Source organism: Piliocolobus tephrosceles, chromosome 1 (assembly GCF_002776525.5).
Source record: "Piliocolobus tephrosceles isolate RC106 chromosome 1, ASM277652v3, whole genome shotgun sequence".
NCBI lineage: Eukaryota > Metazoa > Chordata > Mammalia > Primates > Cercopithecidae > Piliocolobus > Piliocolobus tephrosceles.
In genome coordinates, this window is record NC_045434.1 from 133,106,647 (window position 1) to 133,127,795 (window position 21,149).

The 21,149-nt window shown below is 41.5% G+C and overlaps 2 protein-coding genes across 4 annotated transcripts in view; both read left to right on the forward strand.

Annotated features, from left to right (window-relative positions):
• Positions 1-805: 805 nt before the first annotated feature.
• Positions 806-21,149, forward strand: part of KYAT3 (kynurenine aminotransferase 3) — a 63,701-nt gene continuing 43,357 nt past the window's right edge. Inside the window, exons 1-2 of one of the 2 annotated variants that reach the window (XM_023208104.3) lie at positions 806-1,000; positions 4,174-4,273. In XM_023208104.3, coding sequence (XP_023063872.2) covers positions 4,175-4,273 — 99 coding nt within the window. In that variant the 5' untranslated portion in view covers positions 806-1,000; position 4,174. Of the gene's footprint in view, positions 1,001-4,173; positions 4,274-14,354; positions 14,599-21,149 lie in introns of those variants that run through there. The other variant, XM_023208107.3, reaches the window with a different exon arrangement.
• RBMXL1 (RBMX like 1) lies at positions 861-14,279 on the forward strand. 2 transcript variants are annotated; one of them, XM_023208121.3, is made up of 3 exons: positions 861-1,000; positions 4,174-4,273; positions 9,670-14,279. In XM_023208121.3, exon 3 carries the CDS (start codon positions 9,913-9,915, stop codon positions 11,086-11,088), a length of 1,176 nt encoding a protein of 391 aa, XP_023063889.2. In that variant the 5' UTR covers positions 861-1,000; positions 4,174-4,273; positions 9,670-9,912; the 3' UTR covers positions 11,089-14,279. The 2 variants fall into 2 exon arrangements, with proteins under 2 accessions (XP_023063889.2, XP_023063897.2); XM_023208129.2 differs by lacking the exons at positions 861-1,000; positions 4,174-4,273 and adding an exon at positions 4,292-5,422.

Consider the following 21,149-nt stretch of genomic DNA (forward strand, 5'->3'; position numbering starts at 1 on the left):
ATAAAACTCAATTTTTAACAAAAACTCTCCTTTCGCTGACACTGCCCTCCCCAAATAAGTCACCAGTGGGTTCCTTCCTTGTTTTCCTAGGGACTTTTCTTTTTTGCTTTTTAGTGTCATTTTTCTTCCTCCTTCAGTCTCACGTGTCCCTTTCATTCTTAGTGTGCTGATCAAACTCATACCAAGGAAAATAAGTTCCTTTCCGCTTTTTAACCCCTCACCCCCATCTCAAATGACAAATGCATCCAGGAATCGCTTTTCACACTCACTCTGGCATTGCCCTCTCTCAGGAACCTTCCAAAGTTATTCTAACCCGACCCCTCCGCTTTTACAAGCCCAGCGGCCCCACAGCTTGCCCATCCTTGCAAACCAGTACTCGTCCTATAACCTGCCCCAACCCGATCAGTCGCATACACCCGATTCAGCCCTGGGCCCAAATTCCATACCCATATCCAAGTCCCCGCCCCACTAACTCCAGCCGCGCACCTACGCTTGCCTGAACCAGCACGTGATCCCGGCCGACTCCACAGCCAATGAGTTCCCTGAGTCCACACCCATAGCCAATCCCCGGCCACCTACAGGCCCGCCTCCATCTTGTCCCCTTCCTCACTCAAGCCCAACCCGCGGCCCCCACCCCTTCCCTCCTCCATTTCCATCCGGTCCGCGATCGCGGCGGACCCCACAGCCAACGCGCGCCGTGAGTCACACTCCACAGCCAATCCCTGGCCACATCCGGGCTCGCCCCCGGCCCGCCCCATTGTTCCCACAAGCCCGGAACCCACCAAATCCCTCCCTTCCTCTTCCAAAAAAAACACCCTTCATCCAGTCTCTTCCAGCCTAGAGATCACGGCCTAGGCCTCAGCCAAAGCGCGCACTGAGTGCAAACCCCAGAGTCAATCCGTGTCCCAGCTCCGCCCCCCGCATCCGAATCCCGCTCAGCCGGGCCCTCAAGCCCAGGCGGGACTCGAGCCTGGGGAGGCGAGGTTCCCGCACCAGATAGGTGAGTGGGGCGGGCGGGCGCGCGGCGCGTCTGGGTGCGGCGCTTCCGTGCGGACTGACTAGGGCCTTTCCGGCATGCGGGGTGAGGGGACGGAGGGCGGGCTGCTCTTGCCTGAGTCACGCGGGGGCCGCCTGCTGGGGCGGCTGCAGGGAGTCGGCCCTGGATTAACAGTTTGAGGGGAAGGCGCCGAAGTGACTGGCCTCCGAGAGGGATTGCCTAGACCCGGTCACCATCTTGGCGCTTTTACTCTTGATTTCTCTGTTTGGGCTTTTAGAAGGTAGTCTGAGAAGAGTGACTTTGGGACTCTTAATTTAAAAATCCAAAAGAGGCTGACGCCTATAATCCCAGTACTTTGGAGGCCGAGGCGGGCGGATCATGAGGTCATGAGATCGAGACCATCCTGGCTGACACTGTGAAACCCCGTCTCTACTAAAAATACAAAAAATTAGCCGGGCATGGTGGCGGGCCCCTGTAGTCCCGGCTACTTGGGAAGCTGAGGCAGGAGAATGGCGTGAGCCCGTGGGCGGAGCTTGCAGTGAGCGGAGATTGCGCCACTGCACTCCAGCCTGGGCGACAGAGCGAGACTCCGTCTCAAAAAAAAAAAAACTAAAAGGATACCAAGGCTGTTACGTTGCCTTATAAGTGAAGCTTAGCAGAATCCAACATTTGTAGTTAAAAGAGAAAAGTAGTCAAATCTGTTGCTTTTGGAGTCAAGTGGCGCAGAAATGGCCTTCCTTCGCTTCTCCCACGCGTGGCTCCTTAGCGGCCACCTGAGGAGGACTGGGGCTGCAGGTCAGCCCTTAGCAAGTCTGACCTCGGGAGCTAAAACCGAATTCCTGGTATCACCCAGGCAGCCACACTGCTTTCCCTCTGGAGAAGTTTATAGTTACACGAATCCCATTTTCATAGAACAGTTTTTCAGCAGTTTCAGGCTGGTGCCTCTTTAAATCATGTGCTGCCCAACTTTGGCCAATTCTTTCTGCTGTTGTTCTAAAGACGTGGCTTTGAAGCCCATCCTTCCACAGTACTCCCCGGTCCAGGACTTTGTTCACTGCCTAGATTCCCTGTGTTGTATCAGTGAACCTAATAAACATTCTAGAAGCAAACTAACAAGGTAGAGTATGAAAGGAAAATCCGTTTTCCAGTGATCGGACTATTTTAACAGTGTGGGCGGCGCATTATTAGCTGTAGCCCTTTTTGCCTCATGTTAATCTTGCTTGAACTTGCAGTTAACCCAGATGTTCTGGGCTTTGTCAAATTAAATCTCTTCCTACCTCTCCTCCCCATGTGTAAAGTATAAATTGATCATTTGGATTTAAGTCTGGAGCTTTAAGCTTCATAAGATTTATTTTGACTGCCTTGTCTGCCTTTTAGCTTTATATTCGGCCCTCAAAAATTCACCAGCTTTCTCAGCTTCAGACCACCCCCAAATCTGCCAAGCATGCCTTCTGAATCTTCATTTTAAACAGTCTAACCCATTGATAATAAATCGACAGTTTCATTTCTATAGATCGTGTGTTTTGGAATGTGGACTGTATGCATAATATGCTATAGTTAGATCACATAGATCATCCTGATTCATAAGTTGCCAGGTTTTCTTCACAGAAGTTGTTTTTAGGGAGAAAAATACAATGAAAATATTGTTTAGAATTAAGAGCCATATACCTTTTTATTTTCTCCAACCTTTCGGTGACATCTAAATTTAATGTATTTATTTCATTGGTGAATATATATATATATGCAGTGTTGATTGCATTAGAAAATGCTGCTCAAAATGTGTTTACTTAATAAAATGCCTTGTACCTAGAGAGTATGGCTCACCCAGTCTGGGGTGAAATCTCCCAGAAGCTGCACTCCAAGCTCACTTGCTTTTATTATTAGCACATTACCTCCATCATGCAGCGTACTTCCTGTCAACTGACCTGGCTCTTCCTTTCTCTTCCACTTTCCAAAGTTTCAACTGTTGTCTTTTGGGACAGTTGTGCCATAATCAGCAAATTCCATTGTATCTTTATGTCTTTGGAGGGTTCCCTCTACTTGCTTGCTTTAACTCAAACCTGATTAATTTATTCATCTATTGTGAAAAATGGAGAAACTGAGGCCCAGCAGGAGTCTATAACTTGACTACAGATAGAAACTTTTTAAGATTGAATTCGACTTTAATCTCTTAATGTGGTGAATCACATTAATAGGTTTCTTATATAAACCCACCCCTCCTTGGTCATGATGTATTATTCTTCTTGTGTACTACTGGGTTTGATTTGTTAGCATTTTATGTAGAAGTTCTATTTAGTTTCCATAGATTAGGTCTCTTTTTCTCTAAGGTTTGATAACTGTTAGACGAAATGCCATCCACTGATACAGCAGCCTTATACTTAAGAGACTTAAGAGAACAACATTCTCAGAGTAAAACCTTATGAGAAATATCTATTTGCCTGAATGTTTTTAGAAAACTGGGTTTTCTTTCCACTTCCAAGTAGCAGTATTATAATAGAGTTTCATTGCCTTAATCTTCCTCCATTTACCCATGATGGATATCAATTTCCTTACAGAGAAGCAATTCAGAATGTATGCCTATCATGCCACTGGAATCCACTAAAATGGCTTGCGGGAATTATTGGAGGAAGTACCTTCAGAATAATCTAAGATTCACTCATATATTCTCATATAATCTTTCTGTTTATCAAGGACCTACTATCATTCATCTTTACAAATAACTTTTTAAATAATTGTTCCTAACAACTTTAATTTACTGTTACAAATTGTGCTTTTACTAGTGACTATTATCCAGAGGATTCTGAAATTTGAGTCGTTCCTAGATTGAAATATTCTGGATTTTATAGCTGCTAGAAATGGAACTTTCACTTACTGAAATTTAATGCTCTTGACTAAATTAAAGCCTTGGTTTTTGAATTAAGAATATTCTTACAGCTCTCTAGTTTGAAATGATGTGAATATAAATTTGTATAAGGAAGAATACATTTATTAGAATGCTTCCAGTGATGAGAGATTATATCATAGAAAGAAAATTTGAAAGAAAGTAAGCTCACTTATCAAAAATGTTTGCTTGGATTTTACGTAAGCTTATGATATATCAGCTGGCTGTAAGTGTCTGATAATGATGTACCCGTCATATATTTATTCCTCTTCTCAATTTTTCTTTTATTTAATAGCATGTTTTTGGCCCAGAGGAGCCTCTGCTTTCCTAGTGGTAGAGCAAAATTCCTGAAGACAATTTCTTCTTCCAAAATCCTCGGATTCTCTGCTTCTGCTGTAGGTATTGCTTACTTACAGATAAATTATTGTACATATTTTGCACTGTCCAAAAAATATGTAATTCTTTATGTCATTCTTCAGATGCTTTTTTACAAATATTTTATTGAAATGAACATTTCTATTATATATGATGAAGGTGTCTCTTGTCGTTGACTAGAATTAACATTCACTGAGCAACTGCTTGCCTGTCTGTGGATCGGGCAATGTGCTGGTCATTATATATTCATTGCCTCATTTTGTCTTCACAAAACTGTTCAAGTTATGAATATAAGTCCAGTGGCATGGGAAAAAAGTAGGAGAAGATATCTCAGGAGGACTGCTTAGGGATGGAAAAAGGTTTAAAAACCATAACCACCAAATACAATGCATACATCTGCTTTAGGAACTTTATTCAGTCAACCAAAATGCAGAAAGACATTTTTTAAAGACAATCAGAGAGATAAGAATGTGGACTGGGTATTTGATGATAACAAGAAATTATGGTTGGTGAGATGTGGTAATGAAATTGCAGTTCTATAAGCGGCAATATTTTTGAGATATATGCCAAGTATGTAGGAGTGTAATGACTTAAGGTCTAAGATTTGCTTTAAAGTTACTCAGCAATTAAAGAAAAAAAAAGGAGGCAAAATCTTGAGAATTACTGAATCCGGGTAGTGTGCATATGAGTGTTTTATATTAGGTTAAAATATATGAAATTGCTATTTTTGTATGAAAAATTCCATTTTTGGCATATGAAGTGCCATTTTTGTCATAAATGGTTGAATATTGGCAATTTTGTGTTCAACCTAATTCTAATCTCTCAACTGGTTTAAAATTTTCTCAATGGTTTAAAATTTTCATAAAAACCATCATCAGTGTCTTCTATATGTAAATCCTATGAATTCTACCTCATAACTGCCTTGAATTCTCTCCTCTTTAATGCCACTGTGACCACCTTTTTCAGGCCCTCTCCCAACATAGAAGTTGGTTGAAGCCAAGGAAGTGGGTGTGCTTCGCCAAGATGATCATATGAAACCATGGCACTAAAAGGGCATTTGTGTGCAGAATCCTCATTTGTGGAACTTTTATTAGACTACGGATGCCAGGGCCCACCATTATGCATTCTGATTCTACGTATCTGGAATATATTTTGAAAAATCTTTCCAGGTGATTCTGATGTATGTCCCAGGCAAGAACCACTAACAAATGCATTATTCAAACTTGTGAACTATTTGGGATAGCACTAAATCCTCTCCATGCCTAGCAGTGGAATGGTTGGGTTGTGTGGTAGCTTTATGTTTAATTAAGTAACTGCCAAAGTGTTTGTATCATTTTAACTACACTGAAAAAGTGTCTATAGTTCATCAGAGGCTTTGCATTTAAAATAATCACACAGGGATAAAGAGATAAATATTCTTCCTGTTGCTGGGCAAATGAAAAACACTGGCCAGTGTTACAAAAGCAACAGTGATAAGTTTAAATCAAGAAAGAGTTGTCAGGACCAGCCATATAAGTTACTGTGAACCTACTTAGAATACTCGTTTCATCCACATCATCCTTAATGTCATTGAAAACCTACCGGGAAGGTTACCTCCAAGTGAGGGAATAGAATGGAGGATAGACTGTACTTTCCTGTATTACTTGCTTTTTGACAAAAACATTTTACATATTCTCTAATTTTAAAGAATGTTTTGAATGCTAAAGAAAAAATGTAGGTGAGGCGCGGTGGCTCACACCTTCAGTCCCAGCACTTTGGGAGGCTGAGGCCAGTGGATCGCTTGAGACAAGGAGTTCAAGACCAGCCTGGGCAACATGGCAAAACCCCATCTCTATTAAACATACAAAACATTAGGTGGGCACACTCCTGTAGTCCCAGTTACTTGTGAGGCTGAGGTGGCGAATCACCTGAGCCCAGGAAGTTGAGGCTGCAGTGAGCTATGTTTGCACCACTGCTCTCCAGTCTAGGTGATAGGAGTGATATGCTCTCAAAAAAAAAGAAAGAAAGAAAGAAAAGAAAAAAATGTACTACTATACAACAAGAAGAGAGAAAAAAAAAAGAGAGAAACTCAGAATGAAAATATTTTTTGGTCCTCTCTTTTAGCACCTAGATCTTAAAGAGTTAGAAATTGGAAGGTAATTTTATATTATCCTCTAGTGCCAGAATGCCAGTGAATGTTGATGGATAAATGACTGATAGAAAGAGAAGAAAGGAAAGAAGCAAAGAAGATTTCACAAATGAGTTTTGACAAATGTGTGACATGCGTCCATGCTGAATAGTTTCCCTAGGAAGTCTTATATAAAGAAGAATTTGTTGAGGATAAGCAGTTGATAGATTATTAATGAAAGAAGAATAGAAAACCAGATGGAATACAAATTGCAATCTGGGCCAGGTGCGGTTGCTCACGCCTGCAATCCCACAACTTTGGGAGGCCGAGGCTGGCAGATCACCTGAGGTCAGGAGTTCGAGACCAGCCCAGCCAACATGGTGAAACCCCATCTCTACTAAAAATACAAAAATTAGCCGGGTGTGGTAGTGGGCACCTGTAATCCCAGCTAGTAGGGAGGCTGAGGCAGGAGTATCACTTGAACCCAGGAAGCAGAGGTTGCAGTGAGCTGATAGCGGGCCACTGCACTCCAGCCTGAGTGACAGAGTGAGACTCCATCTCAAACAAAACAAAAAAAAAATAGCAATCTGAAGGACTAAACCTGAAATGAAGGTTAGTCTAACAAAGGGTGACATGTGATAGAGGGGGTGTCAAGGGAGTATGTGGGAACTCCCTGTACTTTCTGTTCAATTTTGCCACTAACCTAAAACTGCACTAAAAAATAGCCTGTTTGTTTTTTTTTTTCTTCTTTTTTTGAGACGGAGTCTCGCACAGTCGCTTAGGCTGGAGTGCAGTGGCGCGATCTCAGCTCACTGCAACCTCTGACTCCCGGGTTCACGCCATTCTCCTGCGTCAACCTCCCGAGTAGCTGGGACTATAGGCGCCTGCCACCACACCTGGCTAATTTTTTGTATTTTTAGTAGAGATGGGGTTTCACCGTGTTAGCCAGGATGGTCTCGATCTCCTGACCTCATGATCCGCCTGCCTCAGCCTCCCAAAGTACTGGAATTACAGGCATGAGCCACCGTGCCTGTACCTAAAATGGCCTATTAATTTTTTTTTTTAAGAGATTCTAAAATTTAAATGTCCACCAGAGAAGCACAAAAGCAACACTGGACAAAACCTTTTCCTTAGGTCTGTCCTTCCTTAGAAGTCAACTCTCTCTCTCTCTCTTTTTTTTTTTTTTTTTTCCATACAGCCTACTGCCCAGGCTGGAGTATAATGGCACAATCTCGGCTCACTGCAGCCTCCGCCTCTCGGGTTCAAGCGATTCTCCTGCTTCAGCCTCCTGAGTAGCTGGGACTATAGGTGCCCACCACCACTCCTGGCCAATTTTTGCATTTTTTGTAGAGACAGGGTTTTGCCATGTTGGCCAGGCTGGTCTCAAACTCCTGGGCTCAAGCGATCCACCCTCCTCAACCTCCCAAAGTGCTGAGATTACAGGCATGAGTCACTGCGTCCAGCCTAACCCTCTCTTTTGACGTGAAAGTATTACCTTTTGTACGTTTAGTACATACCCAACATTTCTTTGCCTCCTTTAGTGCAAAGTTACTCATCCTACTTGTATCTAAGAGAATCTTTTCTACTTTCTGAGTGGGCACTAGTTTTGGAGTATATATATTGTATGCCATGAACTGTATTTTTCGGCTTATGGCTTTGCCTCATTTAATTACCATAGCACTTACATGGGGCAGGTATTCATTTTCCTGCTTAGCAAATAAGGAAACTGAATTTCAGAGACATCAGGTAAACTGCCTACTTCACACACAAGGAGTTTTGATGTTTACTTTTGAACTAAGATCTATCTGGCTTGAAAGCTCTTTACATTAAACAATCTTGAACAACATACTTAGAACGTAGGTGTATTTTTGGCATCAGAACATGGCATGTGTGTGAGGGACTGAGCACAGACTTGCCCAGATTCAGATTTACCAATCTTCCTGTTTCATGTGCCCAGCAGAAACAACCTGTTTCTCAGCCTCAAACCCAAACTTCCAGTTGTCCTGATTGGTTCAGCCTGACTCTGTCCAACTCTGATTTAATTATAGCTGTCATTGGGGGAACTGAGATTACACAGTGTGGATAAGCCAAAGGGCCCCAGGCCTATTGATATGGGTGAGGACAATACTCACACACTCCCTTCACTTACTCACTCTTCCAAGGTCTTGACTTGAACCCAATTTTTTTTGAGAGAATAAATCAGACTTTTTGTTCTCTGCTTGGCCTGACTCCATTTCTGGCATTCCAGCCATGTGTTTACCTATGTTATCAGCTCTCGGATTTAGAGAAAGCCTTGTTTCCAATAAGCTTGTTTCTCTGAAGTAATTGTTAAAAGATAATTTTCAGAAAAAGGTTAAATCATGACTCATACAAATATAAAAATGAGCATATGCCAAAGATTTTTATTTTACTCATGTGATATGAGGTAACCAGACAGAAGTTATAACCAGTATAGAGGGAAAGTCAAAAAGCACAAATTTATATGTAGTAAAGGAATTGGATTGCAAATGAAGGCAAAACTGTTTTTTCTACAGGGTGGAGGGAAGATAATCAAAATGCTAGAACCAGAGTTTGCATGCCTATCACTTAGCTTCAATTTACAAAAGCGCAGAATAACTCAAAGGCAAATTCTAGCCCTGCAGATATCAGCTCTAAAGCTGTGCTGTGGCCAGTGCATAGTTTTCTATTGAAGTACGATTTTTCCCCAAATATATTATCTCTCAGAGGGAGTCCAAATTGTTTCCCTTTCACTCAGCAGATCTGTTCAGTCAACAGATGTTAAATAGTTACAGCGTATCAGGCACAAATAATTCTTTATAAAATAAAGTAACAAAATATATGTTGTTTCAAAGTTCCAGTTAAGACTAGCCATGGTAGCTCACCCTTATAATCCCAACACTTGGGAGGCCGAAGCAGGCGGATCACTTGGGCTAGGAGTTCGATACCAGTATGGCCAACCTGGTGAAACCCCCTCTACTAAAAATACAAAAATTAGCCAGTTGTGGTGGCGCATGCCTGTAATCCAAGCTACTCAGGTGGCTGAGGCACAAGAATCGCTTGAGCCTGGGAGGCAGAGGTTGCAGTGAGCCAAGATTGCACCACTGCACTCCATCCTGGGCAACTGTGTGGGACTCTGTCTACAAAAAAAAAAAAAAAAAAAAAAAAAGGCTACAAAAAAAGGGTTCTTGTTAATTATACACACTTTTGAGCTTAATATAATTGCATTTTTTCTTTATGTATCTTTAAGCATCTTTCCCTGCTTTACATTTCCACTTCTGAGTTTTACTTTCATTTCTTCCACCATTACAGGAACATTCTGTTGTTTTCCTCTGCCATCTAGTGGCAAAAGAAAGTAATTTTCCTGGTTTTTTGAATGGATAGTCATCCCTTAAAAAGCATCCAGATTGCGCAGTAGTGCTAGCGACTTCGCAGTTCAGTCCTCGTACCCGACAGCCGCCACTGGTGCTGAGTTGCTAGGAAGCCCCTGTCAGCGAGCTCCTTGGAGCTTGAACCCATTGTCACCCCTCCGACTCACCGGCAAAAAAAAAAAAAATGGTTGAAGCAGATCGCCCGGGAAAGCTCTTCATTGGTGGGCTTAATACGGAAACAAATGAGAAAGCTCTTGAAACAGTATTTGGCAAATATGGACGAATAGTGGAAGTACTCTTGATAAAAGACCGTGAAACTAACAAATCAAGAGGATTTGCTTTTGTCACCTTTGAAAGCCCAGCAGATGCTAAGGATGCAGCCAGAGACATGAATGGAAAGTCATTAGATGGAAAAGCCATCAAGGTGGAACAAGCCACGAAACCATCATTTGAAAGAGGTAGACATGGACCGCCCCCACCTCCAAGAAGTAGAGGTCCTCCACGAGGTTTTAGAGCTGGAAGAGGAGGAAGTGGAGGAACCAGGGGACCTCCTTCACGAGGAGGACACATGGATGACGGTGGATATTCCATGCATTTTAACATGAGTTCTTCCAGGGGACCACTCCCAGTGAAAAGAGGACCACCACCAAGAAGTGGGGGTCCTTCTCCTAAGAGATCTGCACCTTCAGGACTAGTTCGCAGCAGCAGTGGCATGGGAGGAAGAGCTCCTCTATCACGTGGAAGAGACAGTTACGGAGGTCCACCTCGAAGGGAACCGCTCCCCTCTCGTAGAGATGTTTATTTGTACCCAAGAGATGATGGATATTCTACTAAAGACAGCTATTCAAGCAGAGATTACCCAAGTTCTCGTGATACAAGAGATTATGCACCACCACCACGAGATTATACTTACCGTGATTATGGTCATTCCAGTTCACGTGATGACTATCCATCAAGAGGCTATGGCGATAGAGATGGATATGGTCGTGATCGTGACTATGCCGATCATCCAAGTGGAGGTTCCTACAGAGATTCGTATGAGAGTTATGGTAACTCACGTAGTGCTCCACCTACACGAGGGCCCCCGCCATCTTATGGTGGAAGCAGTCGCTATGATGATTATAGCAGCTCACGTGATGGATATGGTGGAAGTAGGGACAGTTACTCAAGCAGCCGAAGTGATCTCTACTCAAGTGGTTGTGATCGGGTTGGCAGACAAGAAAGAGGGCTTCCCCCTTCTGTAGAAAGGGGGTACCCTTCTCCACGTGATTCCTACAGCAGTTCAAGCCGGGGAGCACCAAGAGGTGGTGGCCCTGGAGGAAGCCGATCTGATAGAGGGGGAGGCAGAAGCAGATACTAGAAACAAACAAAACTTTGGACCAAAATCCCAGTTCAAAGAAACAAACAAACAAAAAAGTGGAAACTATTCTATCATTACTACCCAAGGACTACTAAAAGGAAAAATTGTGTTACCTTTTTTAAAAATTCCCTGTTAAGTTCCCCTCCCTAAGTTTTATGTTCTTGTGAGGAAAAAGGTAAAACATGTTTAATTTTATTTGACTTTATGACATTGCTTTTCAACAAGCAAATGTTAAATGTGTTAAGCCTTGTTGTACTAGTAACTTTGTAACTTGTAACTTTTCAAGTAAAAGTGTCCCTAAAGACCACTTCCTATCTGGTTTTTCCCAGTAAATGAGGCAAGCAATTCCAAGATCTTCCACAAAACATCTAGCCATCTAAAATGGAGAGAGAAATTGTTCTGCCTATACAAGCAAGCTAGCTATTAAGAGGATGGTTGGGGTATGCTACTCATAAGATTTCAGGGTGTTTTCCAACGGAAATCTCGGTGTTCTTAGTATGCAAAACCTGAAATCAGATGGCTATGTAAGGAAAGTGCTATTCACCCAGTAAACCCAAAAAAAGCAAATGGATAATGCTGGCCATTTTGCCTTTCTGACATTTCCTTGGGAATCTGCAAGAACCTCCCCTTTCCCATCCCACAATAAGACCATTAAGTGTGTGTTAAACAACTGCAGAATACTAAATAAAAAGTTTGGCCAGAACCAACCATGAAGCTGCAAAGGTGCTTGCTCTTACTGTTTCAAATTTTTGCAACTCTGTAGTGTCTCACTTTTAAAATTTGATTGCACAGGAGAAAATAGTTAAGTAATGAAGTTATCTCCAACTTCCTAAAGGCTTATGACGTCTAAAAAGTGAATCTATCAGCATTCCACATCAGATTTAAAGCATCAAATGCCTGTGAAACAGCAAAGATGGTTGAAGATTATGCTCATTATGGTTGTGGAGTGCTGCTGATTGATTCACAGTAGATAAAGGTGACAGTAAGAGAAATCAAATGCTAAGAGTTGTTGAAGCAGAAGGCGGCTGATTGTCAGTAAGTCAGTACAGTTGCATAAGCAGTGCTGTCAGAATTGTTTTGGTGCAGGCAGTAGATTTTGCCTTCAGGGGTTCCTGTGGATCTCAGGAAGGCATCAGTGTTGATTAACACTCATAACTAGGGAGTGAGTGGTAGTTACTTAAAACAAGTAATTGACCAAATGGAAAAGGGTAGGTAATTAAGGAAATTGGTAAGTGGAGGAAGTTCTTGTGGTCCTTTACATAGATTTTACAGCTTTGGGTTTCATTTTGTTTAGCTAAAGTCATGGGAACAACTCTTCAATTTAGAACTTAAAAATGGTAGCTCTATCTAGTGAAGTGTCTGTCAGTAAGTGAAACATTTTTTGGTGGTGGCTTATCCAGAAACAGTTTAGTTGCAGAATACAACTTATGAGTGACATCTGGAAAGTAACAATCATGCTAAGATGGCAAACACACTGGAAACAATTGGGCCACTTGGCTTTCTTTTGCTGTATTGTTTTATAAGCCTACTTTACGTCCCAGTCTTGAAAACAAGTTTTAGTTTATTGCTCTGGAGACTAGAGCCAATAGTATAATGTTCTCAAAGGAAACAGACTTGAGTTGTTGGATTAGAGGAACTAACTGAACTTCTAATATTTTTTTTTGTCGTAACTATGGCACTGTCATGTTTTAACATTTGCAGCTAGGGATAGTAAGTACAACATTTTAAACTCTCATTTGACAGACTACTACTAATCCCAGACCACAAGGGTAATGACCAAATTTATGTGGTTGTTGCACTTCCCAATCCTTCCATATTCTTATGATTACTTGGGTTACAGCTTCTGTGAGGACCTTTTGGCCCTTGAGATATCCTAAATATTTAAGATATTTAGATATCCTAAATATAGTATAGGATATAGAGATTGTACCAAATATGAATGAATATTGTTCAAAGCAAGGAGTATGTTAAAATGACGAGACACCAGTTTTGATAAATAGTTTACTGACCTAGCAGATGTGTGGAAAAAGAATCAGATCTTGATTCTTCTGGGTCTATACTGGTTGTAAAACAGAATGATATAGAAAATGTTTTCCTTGTTTAACTGGTAGTTGAACATAGAACTTGGGTATTATAGATCACTTTTCACTTTTTGGAATGTTTTCTGTTGAAACTTAATGAAACTTTAACATGGCAAAAAAAAAAAAAACCAAAATCTATGAGATGATTTTCTTAAAGTTGGCTTGCTTGGGGAGGTGCTTGGTCCAGAGGGAGAAAAGAGGGCATGATTTCAGAATACTCTGGCAGCTTTTTAAATTCAGCTTTATCAAGTTACAGTAAACTGTATCCGTTTAGAATTACAACTCAATGGTTATTTTGACAGATATATATGCCATGAAGCCACTGTCACCATCAACATGCACAACACTTCCATCGCCCCCAAAAGATTCCTCAAGTTCCTTTGCAGCCCATCCCTCACACTGCTGATTTGTCTTTGTCACCATGTATTAGTTTGCTTCGTGGTGTTGTTTAGTACTTTATATAATGGGATTGTGTAGCATGTACTTTTTTGTTTATGGTTTCTTTCACACACATAATGACTTTGAAATTCACCAAGTTGCAGTGTATTAGTAGCTTATTCCTTTTATTGCTGAGTAGTATCCCATTATGTGAATATGCCATTATTTGTTTTTCTACTTGCCTGTTGATGGACCTTGGGATTGTTTCTAGTTTGGGGCTACTGTGAATAAAACTGTTAGGAACATTTGTGTTCAAGCCACTGTGTAGATGTAGGTTTTCCTTTCTTTTGGGTAAATACCTAACAGTAAAATGGTTGGGTTGCATGGCAGATTTATGTTTAATATTTAAGTAACTGCCAAACTGTTTGTTTTCCAAAGGGACTATACCCTTTTATATTCCCACCAGGGTTGTGTAGAGTTCCAGCTGCCCAACATTCCTGCCAACACTCAGCTTTCAGCCATTCTGATGGGAATCTAGTGGTATCTCATTGTGGTTTTATTTTCATTTCCCCAGGTGACTAATGCTGGTAAGCATCTTTTAAGTACTTTTTGGCCAGTTGTATATCTTCTGTGAAGTTGTTGTCAAATCTTTTGCCCACTTTTAATTGGATTGTTTGTCTTATTGAGTTGTAAACGTTGTTTATATATACTGTATTAAAGTCCTTTGTAAGATACGTATTCGTAAATACTTTTCTTTCATTCTATGGCTCAGAATCTGGCAACTTTTTAAGAGATATTTGAGCCCACTGAATGATATATAGATTTTATAGTTTTTTCAAGTCAAGCCATAATAATAATTAACGTTTTTTGAGTGTTCATCTTTCAGTCCCTCTATGGTCATGAAGGTGGGAGATGTGACTCTATTTAGTCTCAAGTAAAGAAATGCAAACTGAGATAGTGGGTACAAATGGAGATGAAGCAAAGCCCTGTGATGTTCAAGTTCCTGGTTTCTGTTACCCTTCAGTCTGGCTGGACCTCTGCTTTTCCCATGGTAACATGAGCGTTCTAATGAATTCTCCCTTTTCACCTAAATTGTTTCAGATTGAGTTTCTGTCATGCAACTAAGAGATCTGATTACTATAGCTTTGGAACTTCTAAGGCATTTTATGCACTTGTCTCTTCCCCACTGTTCAACCTGAAGCATGTACTCTGCCCTTTAGCAAAAATCACAACTCCGCCAGGTGTGGTGGCTCATGCCTGCAATCCCAGCACTTTGAGAGGCCAAGGCGAGAGGATTGTGTGAAGCCAGGAGTTTGAGTCCAGCCTGGGCAAAGCAAGACCCTCTCTACAAATGAATGTTAAAAAAAAAAAAAACAAAACAAGGCTGGGCATGGAGGCTAACACCAGTAATCCCAGCACTTTGAGAGGCCAAGTCAGGAGGATCACTTGAACCCAGGAGTTGGAGACCAGCCCAGGCAACATAGCAATATTCTATCTCTACCAAAAAAAAAAAAAAATTAAGAACAAAATTAGCCAGGTCGTGGTGTCACATACCTGTAGTCCCAGCTATTGAGGAGGCTGAGGTGGGAGGATGACTTGAACTTGGGCAGTTGAGGGTGCAGTGAGCCATGATTGCACCACTGCACTCTAGCCTGAACAACGGAGCAAGACTGTCTCAAAAAAATTAAAATTAACCAGGCATACTGGCACACATATATCATCCCAGCTACTTGGGAGGCTGAGGTGGAGATCACCTTAGCCAGGAGGTTGAGGTGAGCTATGATGGTGGCACTGCACTCCAGCCTGGGTGACAGAGCGAGACCCTGTCTCAAAAAAAAAGACACCACAACTCCACCTGCACAAGTAATAAAATCTCATGGAAGCATGAGCAGCCAACACAATTATATAGCAGGAAAGAAAAAGCAAAAAAGCTAGGAAGGACCACAACAAAGTTTCTTTTTAAGATCTGTATTTAAATAAAGACACTTAGGAAGGTGGTACAAGTGCTAAGGAATGAATTAATACTAAATGTCATCAGTGTGATGGTTGGAACATCAAAATATACATAAGATATATATTGTACATACATGTGTATATTATATACATACATATGTACATGTGTATTATATATACATATCTATATATAATACAGTTATGCTTCACTTAAAAACGGATACATTCTGTGATCATAGAGTGCACTTACACAAACCTAGATGGTATATAGCCTGCTACTCACCTAGGCTATATGGCATAGACAATTGCTCCTCAGCTACAAATGTATACAGCATGTTACTGTACTTAATACTATAGGCAACTGTAACATCATGGTATTTGCATATCTAAACATAGAAAAGGTACAGTGAAAATGCAGTGAGATAAGAAAATGGTACATCTCTGTAGAGCCCTTTCCATGAATAGAGCTTGCAGGAATGGAAGTTGCTCTGGGTGAGTCAGTGAGTGAGTAGTGAATGTGAAGGCCTAGGACATTACTGTACACTACTATAGACGTTATGAACACTGTGTACTTATGCTATACTAAATTTATTAAAACTTTTTTCTGCCGAGTGTAGTGGCTCATGCCTATAATGCCAGCACTTTGGGAGGCCGAGGCAGATGGATCACCTGAGGTCAGGACTTAAAAACCAGCCTGGCCAACATGGTGAAACCTCATCTCCACTAAAAGTACAAAAATTAGGAAGGGCATGGTGGCTCACATCTATAATCCCAGCACTTTGGGAGGCCGAGTAGGGCGGATCACCTGAGGTCAGGAGTTTGAGACCAACCTGGCCAACATGATGAAACCCCATCTCTATTAAAAATACAAAAATTAGCCAGGCCTAGTGGCAGTTGCCTGTAATCCCAGCTACTCGGGAGGCTGAGACAGGAGAATCACTTGAACCCGGGAGGTGGAGGTTGCAGTGAGCCAAGATTGCGCCATTGCATTCCAACCTGGGCAACAAGAGTGAAACTTCGTCTCAAAAAAAAAAATAAATTTTTTAAATACAAAAATTTGCTGAGCATGGTGGCACACGCCTGTAGTCCCAGCTTTCAGGAGGCTGAGGCAGGAGAATCACTTGAACCCAGGAAGCAGAGGTTGTAGTGAGCCAAGATCGCACCACTGCTCTCTAGCCTGGGCAATGGAGTGAGATTCCATATCAAAAAAAACAAAACAAAAAACCTTTTTTCTTCAATAATAAATAGAAGACAAATTCACCTACTGTAACTTTTTTACCTTATAAACTTTTTAAACGTTTAATTTTTGACTCTTTTATAATAATACACAAACTATACAAAATATTTAAAAATATTTTGTGTCCTTATTTGATAAACTTTTTTCTATTTTTAGAAATTTTATTTCATTTTTTCACTTTTTTATGTTAAAAACGAAGACACATACATTAGCCTAGTCCTACCCATGAACTGGATCATCAATATCGCTGTGTTCTACCTCTACGTCTTGTCCCAGTGGAAGGTCTTCAGGGGCAATAACATGTAGGGAGCTGTCATTGCTATGATAACAATGTCTTCTTCTAGAATATCCTGAAGGACCTGCCTGAGGCTGTTTTATAGTCAACTTTTTTTTTTTTTTAGTAAGTAAGGGTACACTCTAAAATAACAATAAAAGGTATGGTATAGTAAATACATAAGCCAGTAACATAGTTGCTTGTTATCAGTATCAAGTACTATGTACTGTATGTAATTGTATGTTCTAGACTTTTATATGACTGGCAGTGCAATAGGTTTGTTTATACCAGCATCATCACAAACACATGACTAATGCATCGTGCCACAGTGTTACAATGGCTCCACTAGGCAAGTAGGAATTTGTTTTGTTTTGTTTTGTTTGAGAGGGAGTCTCGCTCTGTTACTCAGGTTGGGGTGCAGTGATGTGATCTCGGCTTACTGCAATCTCCGCCTCCAGGGTGCAATTCTCCTGCCTTAGCCTCCAGAGTAACTGGGATTACAGGCGCATGCCACCGTGCCTAGCTAATTTTTGTATTTTTATTAGAGACAGGGTTTCACCATATTGGCCAGGCCGGTCTCGAACTCCTGACCTTGTGATCCACCTGCTCAGTCTCCCAAAGTGCTGGGATTACAGGCATGAGCCACTGCACCCGGCTGCAAGTAGGAATTTTTACCTCCATATAGTGTTTGTTTGTTTGTTTGTTTGTTTGTTTTTGAGATGGAGTCTCTCTCTGTCGCCCAGGCTGGAGTGCAGTGGCATGATCCCAGCTCACTGCAACCTCTGCCTCCTGGGTTCAAGCGATTCTCCTACCACAGCCTCCTGAGTAGCTGGGACTACAGGCACTTGCCACCACGCTTCGTTAATATTTGTATTTTTCATAGAGATGGGGTTTTACCATGTTGGCTGGGATGGTCTCAAACTCCTGACCTCAGGTGGTCCGCCCACCCCAGCCTCCCAAAGTGCTGAGACTACAGGCATGAGCCACCATGCTCAGCCTGCTCCATATAGTCTTATGGGACTACCATCATATATGTGATCTGTCATTGATTAAACATGTTTATGCAGCGCATCACATGGCTCTGTTGTATATACAATGTAAAGCTTCAATAAATGTACATCAAAAGTGAATGTGTTTAGTTTGATAGAACCAGACGATTATAATATTGAGGATATTATCTTTCTTGTGATAATTAGTAGTATTGTTTAAATAGAGTACTCACCTTCCACATCAAACTTTAAAATGAAGGGAAAAAGAGCAGAGACCATATTATTAAAATGCACAGTAGAAACACCAAAATGCAGGGCTGGGTGCTATGGCTCACTCCTGTAATCCCAGCACTTTGGGAGGCCGAGGTGGGCAGATCATGAAGTCAGGAGATCGAGACCATCCTGGCTAATATGGTGAAACCCTATCTATACTAAAAATATGAAAAATTAGCCAGGCATGGTGGCACATGCCAGTAGTCCTGTGGGTTCTTGGTCTCGCTGACTTCAAGAATGTAGCTGTGGACTCTCGCAGTGAGTGTTACAGCTCTTAAAGATGGTGTGTCCGGAGTTTGTTCCTTCAGATGTGTCAGAGTTTCTTCCTTCCAGTGGGTTCGTGGTCTTGCTGACTTCAAGAATGAAGCGCAGACCCTTGCAGTGAGTGTTACAGCTCTTAAAGGTGGTGCGGACCCAGAGAGTGAGCAGCAGCAAGATTTATTATGAAGAGTGAAATAACAAAGCTTCCACAGCATGGAAGGGGACCCAAATGGGTTGCCTCTGCTGGCTGGGTGGCAGCTTTTATTCCCTTATTTGGCCCCACCCACATCCTGCTGATTGGTCCATTTTACAGAGTGCTGATAGGTCCATTTTACAAAATGCTGATTGATGCTTGTACAATACTTTAGCTAGACACAGAGTGCTGATTTGGTGCATTTACAATCCTTTAGCAAGACCCAGAGCACTGATTGGTGCGTTTTTACAGAGTGCTGATTGGTTCATTTACAATCCTTTAGCTAGACACAGAGCGCCAATTGGTGCATTTATAATCCTCTAGCTAGACAGAAAAGTTATCCAAGTCCCCACTCAACCCAGGAAGTCCACCTGGCTTCACTTCTCAATCCCAGCTACCCAGGAGGCTGAGGCAGGGGAATCACTTGAACCCAAGAGGCAAAGGTTGCAGTGAGTTGAGATCGTGCCACTGCACTACAGCCTGGCCAACAGTGAGACTCTGTCTCAAAAAAAAAAAAAACACCAAAATGCATTGCAAGACAACAAGACACTGGAAATAACAAATGCCCAGCAACAGGGGAATGAATGAGTAAAATATGGTACAAAAACAATCAAAAATATACATTGTAATTAAAAGTGAAATTTTTACGACTCAGAAAATTCATAAAATACTTAATATACGGTACTTTGTTAAGAGACAATTTAAAATATTTTTTAAATGACACATGATTGCAACTACAAATCCCTACTTCATAGATCTAAAAGACAGTAACAGTTTGGGCCCCCCAACATCCAGGCCGCCCATGAAAGGGGTACTCACTTCTACTCTTTCCTGGTCCTGAAGTGTGGTATCCATCTGCTTCCCAAGCCTGCTTCTCTGTTTTCTCCTCTCCCCTCTCCAACCATGGGCTTTGTGTTTTCTATATCTGGTCTTTTCTTGCACTTATTATTACTGTTACTAATATTAAACTTTTTGGCTGTAACCTTGGCTTCTCTGGATGAAGACTTGTTTCACAGCCCATACTACACAGATATCCACAGCCTCAATTCCCCCAGTTCAGCCCATCATTTAGGAAGACTTTTTCTGTACCTGTCCCATCTCACCTGCCTCAGATCTTATGGGAAGAGTCCTAAAAATATATACAATTGAAACTTTGATGTACTAGGGTCTTAAGATCATGGGTTCAACATATACTATTAGTGTTTTTCATCTGTCCAAACTTTTAAAGACTTAATCTTTTCCTTACCTTTGTCAAGATTGCCACCTGGTGGTGAATTTCTAGAACTTCATTGTTTTAGCTTCAAGTTAGCAAAAGTAAGATTAAAAGATGCTACCTTTGATTTCACTAGCAGTTTTGCGTTAATAACATGGAAGTATAGACCTTTAATCGCCAAAGGTCTATAGCCAAAGTCATATAACACCGTTAGCTGATCCAGAAGTTATACAAGCCTTATAGACATTCCCTTACTTGCCTGGGACTCATGCCCTGATTTCTCCGTAGGATTCCAGGTTTATTTTAATTACCTGATACTGGATCTGCTCTGGAAAGTAGTTCTTACTTAGACAGTGAGCATTTGCATCTACTGCTGAATCTTGGTGACTCTGAACATTGTATAGTGTCTTGTAAACTTTCACCAGTGTGTTAGTTCCCTCAGGTTGCCTTAACAAAGTACTACAAACTAGGTGGCTTATTAAATAACAGCAGTTTATTCCCTCACTGTTCGGGAGACTAAAAGTCTCATAAGTATCAGCAGGTCCAGTTCCTTCTGAGGGCTGTGAATAAGATTGTTCTACACCCCCCAACCGCACTATCATCTGATGATTGCCTGGAAATCTCTGCCTTCCTTGGCTGGTAGGAGCATCACCTTAGTCTGTGCCTTCATCTTCACACAGGGTTTATGTATATGTCCAGATCTCACCTTTTTATGAGACCTCCAGTCATACTGGATTAGGGTTCACGCTAATGACCTCATCTTAACTAATTACATCTGCAGTAACCCTATATCCACATAAGATTACATCCGGAGGAACTTTGAGTTAGGACTTCAACATATGAAACTAAGGGGGAACATGGTGCAACCCATAACAACCATGTATCTCATTATACCTCCAGACTTCATTTCTGCCATGTTGTTTTTCACAATTATTTGCTGCTCTTCCCTGCTGGACAGTTACATTTCCTTGCCGCACTGATGTGAAGCTTAGCCGTGAAATTGCTCTGCCCAGTAAAATATGAAAAGAAGCGATGTGTGCACATCCTAACAGAATCTTTTAAGAGCCTCTTCCTTCTGCCATGAAACAGGCAGTGTTCCAGGTGGATGCTGTTTCATCAGCCTATGTCTGAGAATGACAGTGACACAGACCAGGGCAGCAGCTGAACCTCAGTGGATATGTAGTAAGACCAAGAAAACCTTTATGATTT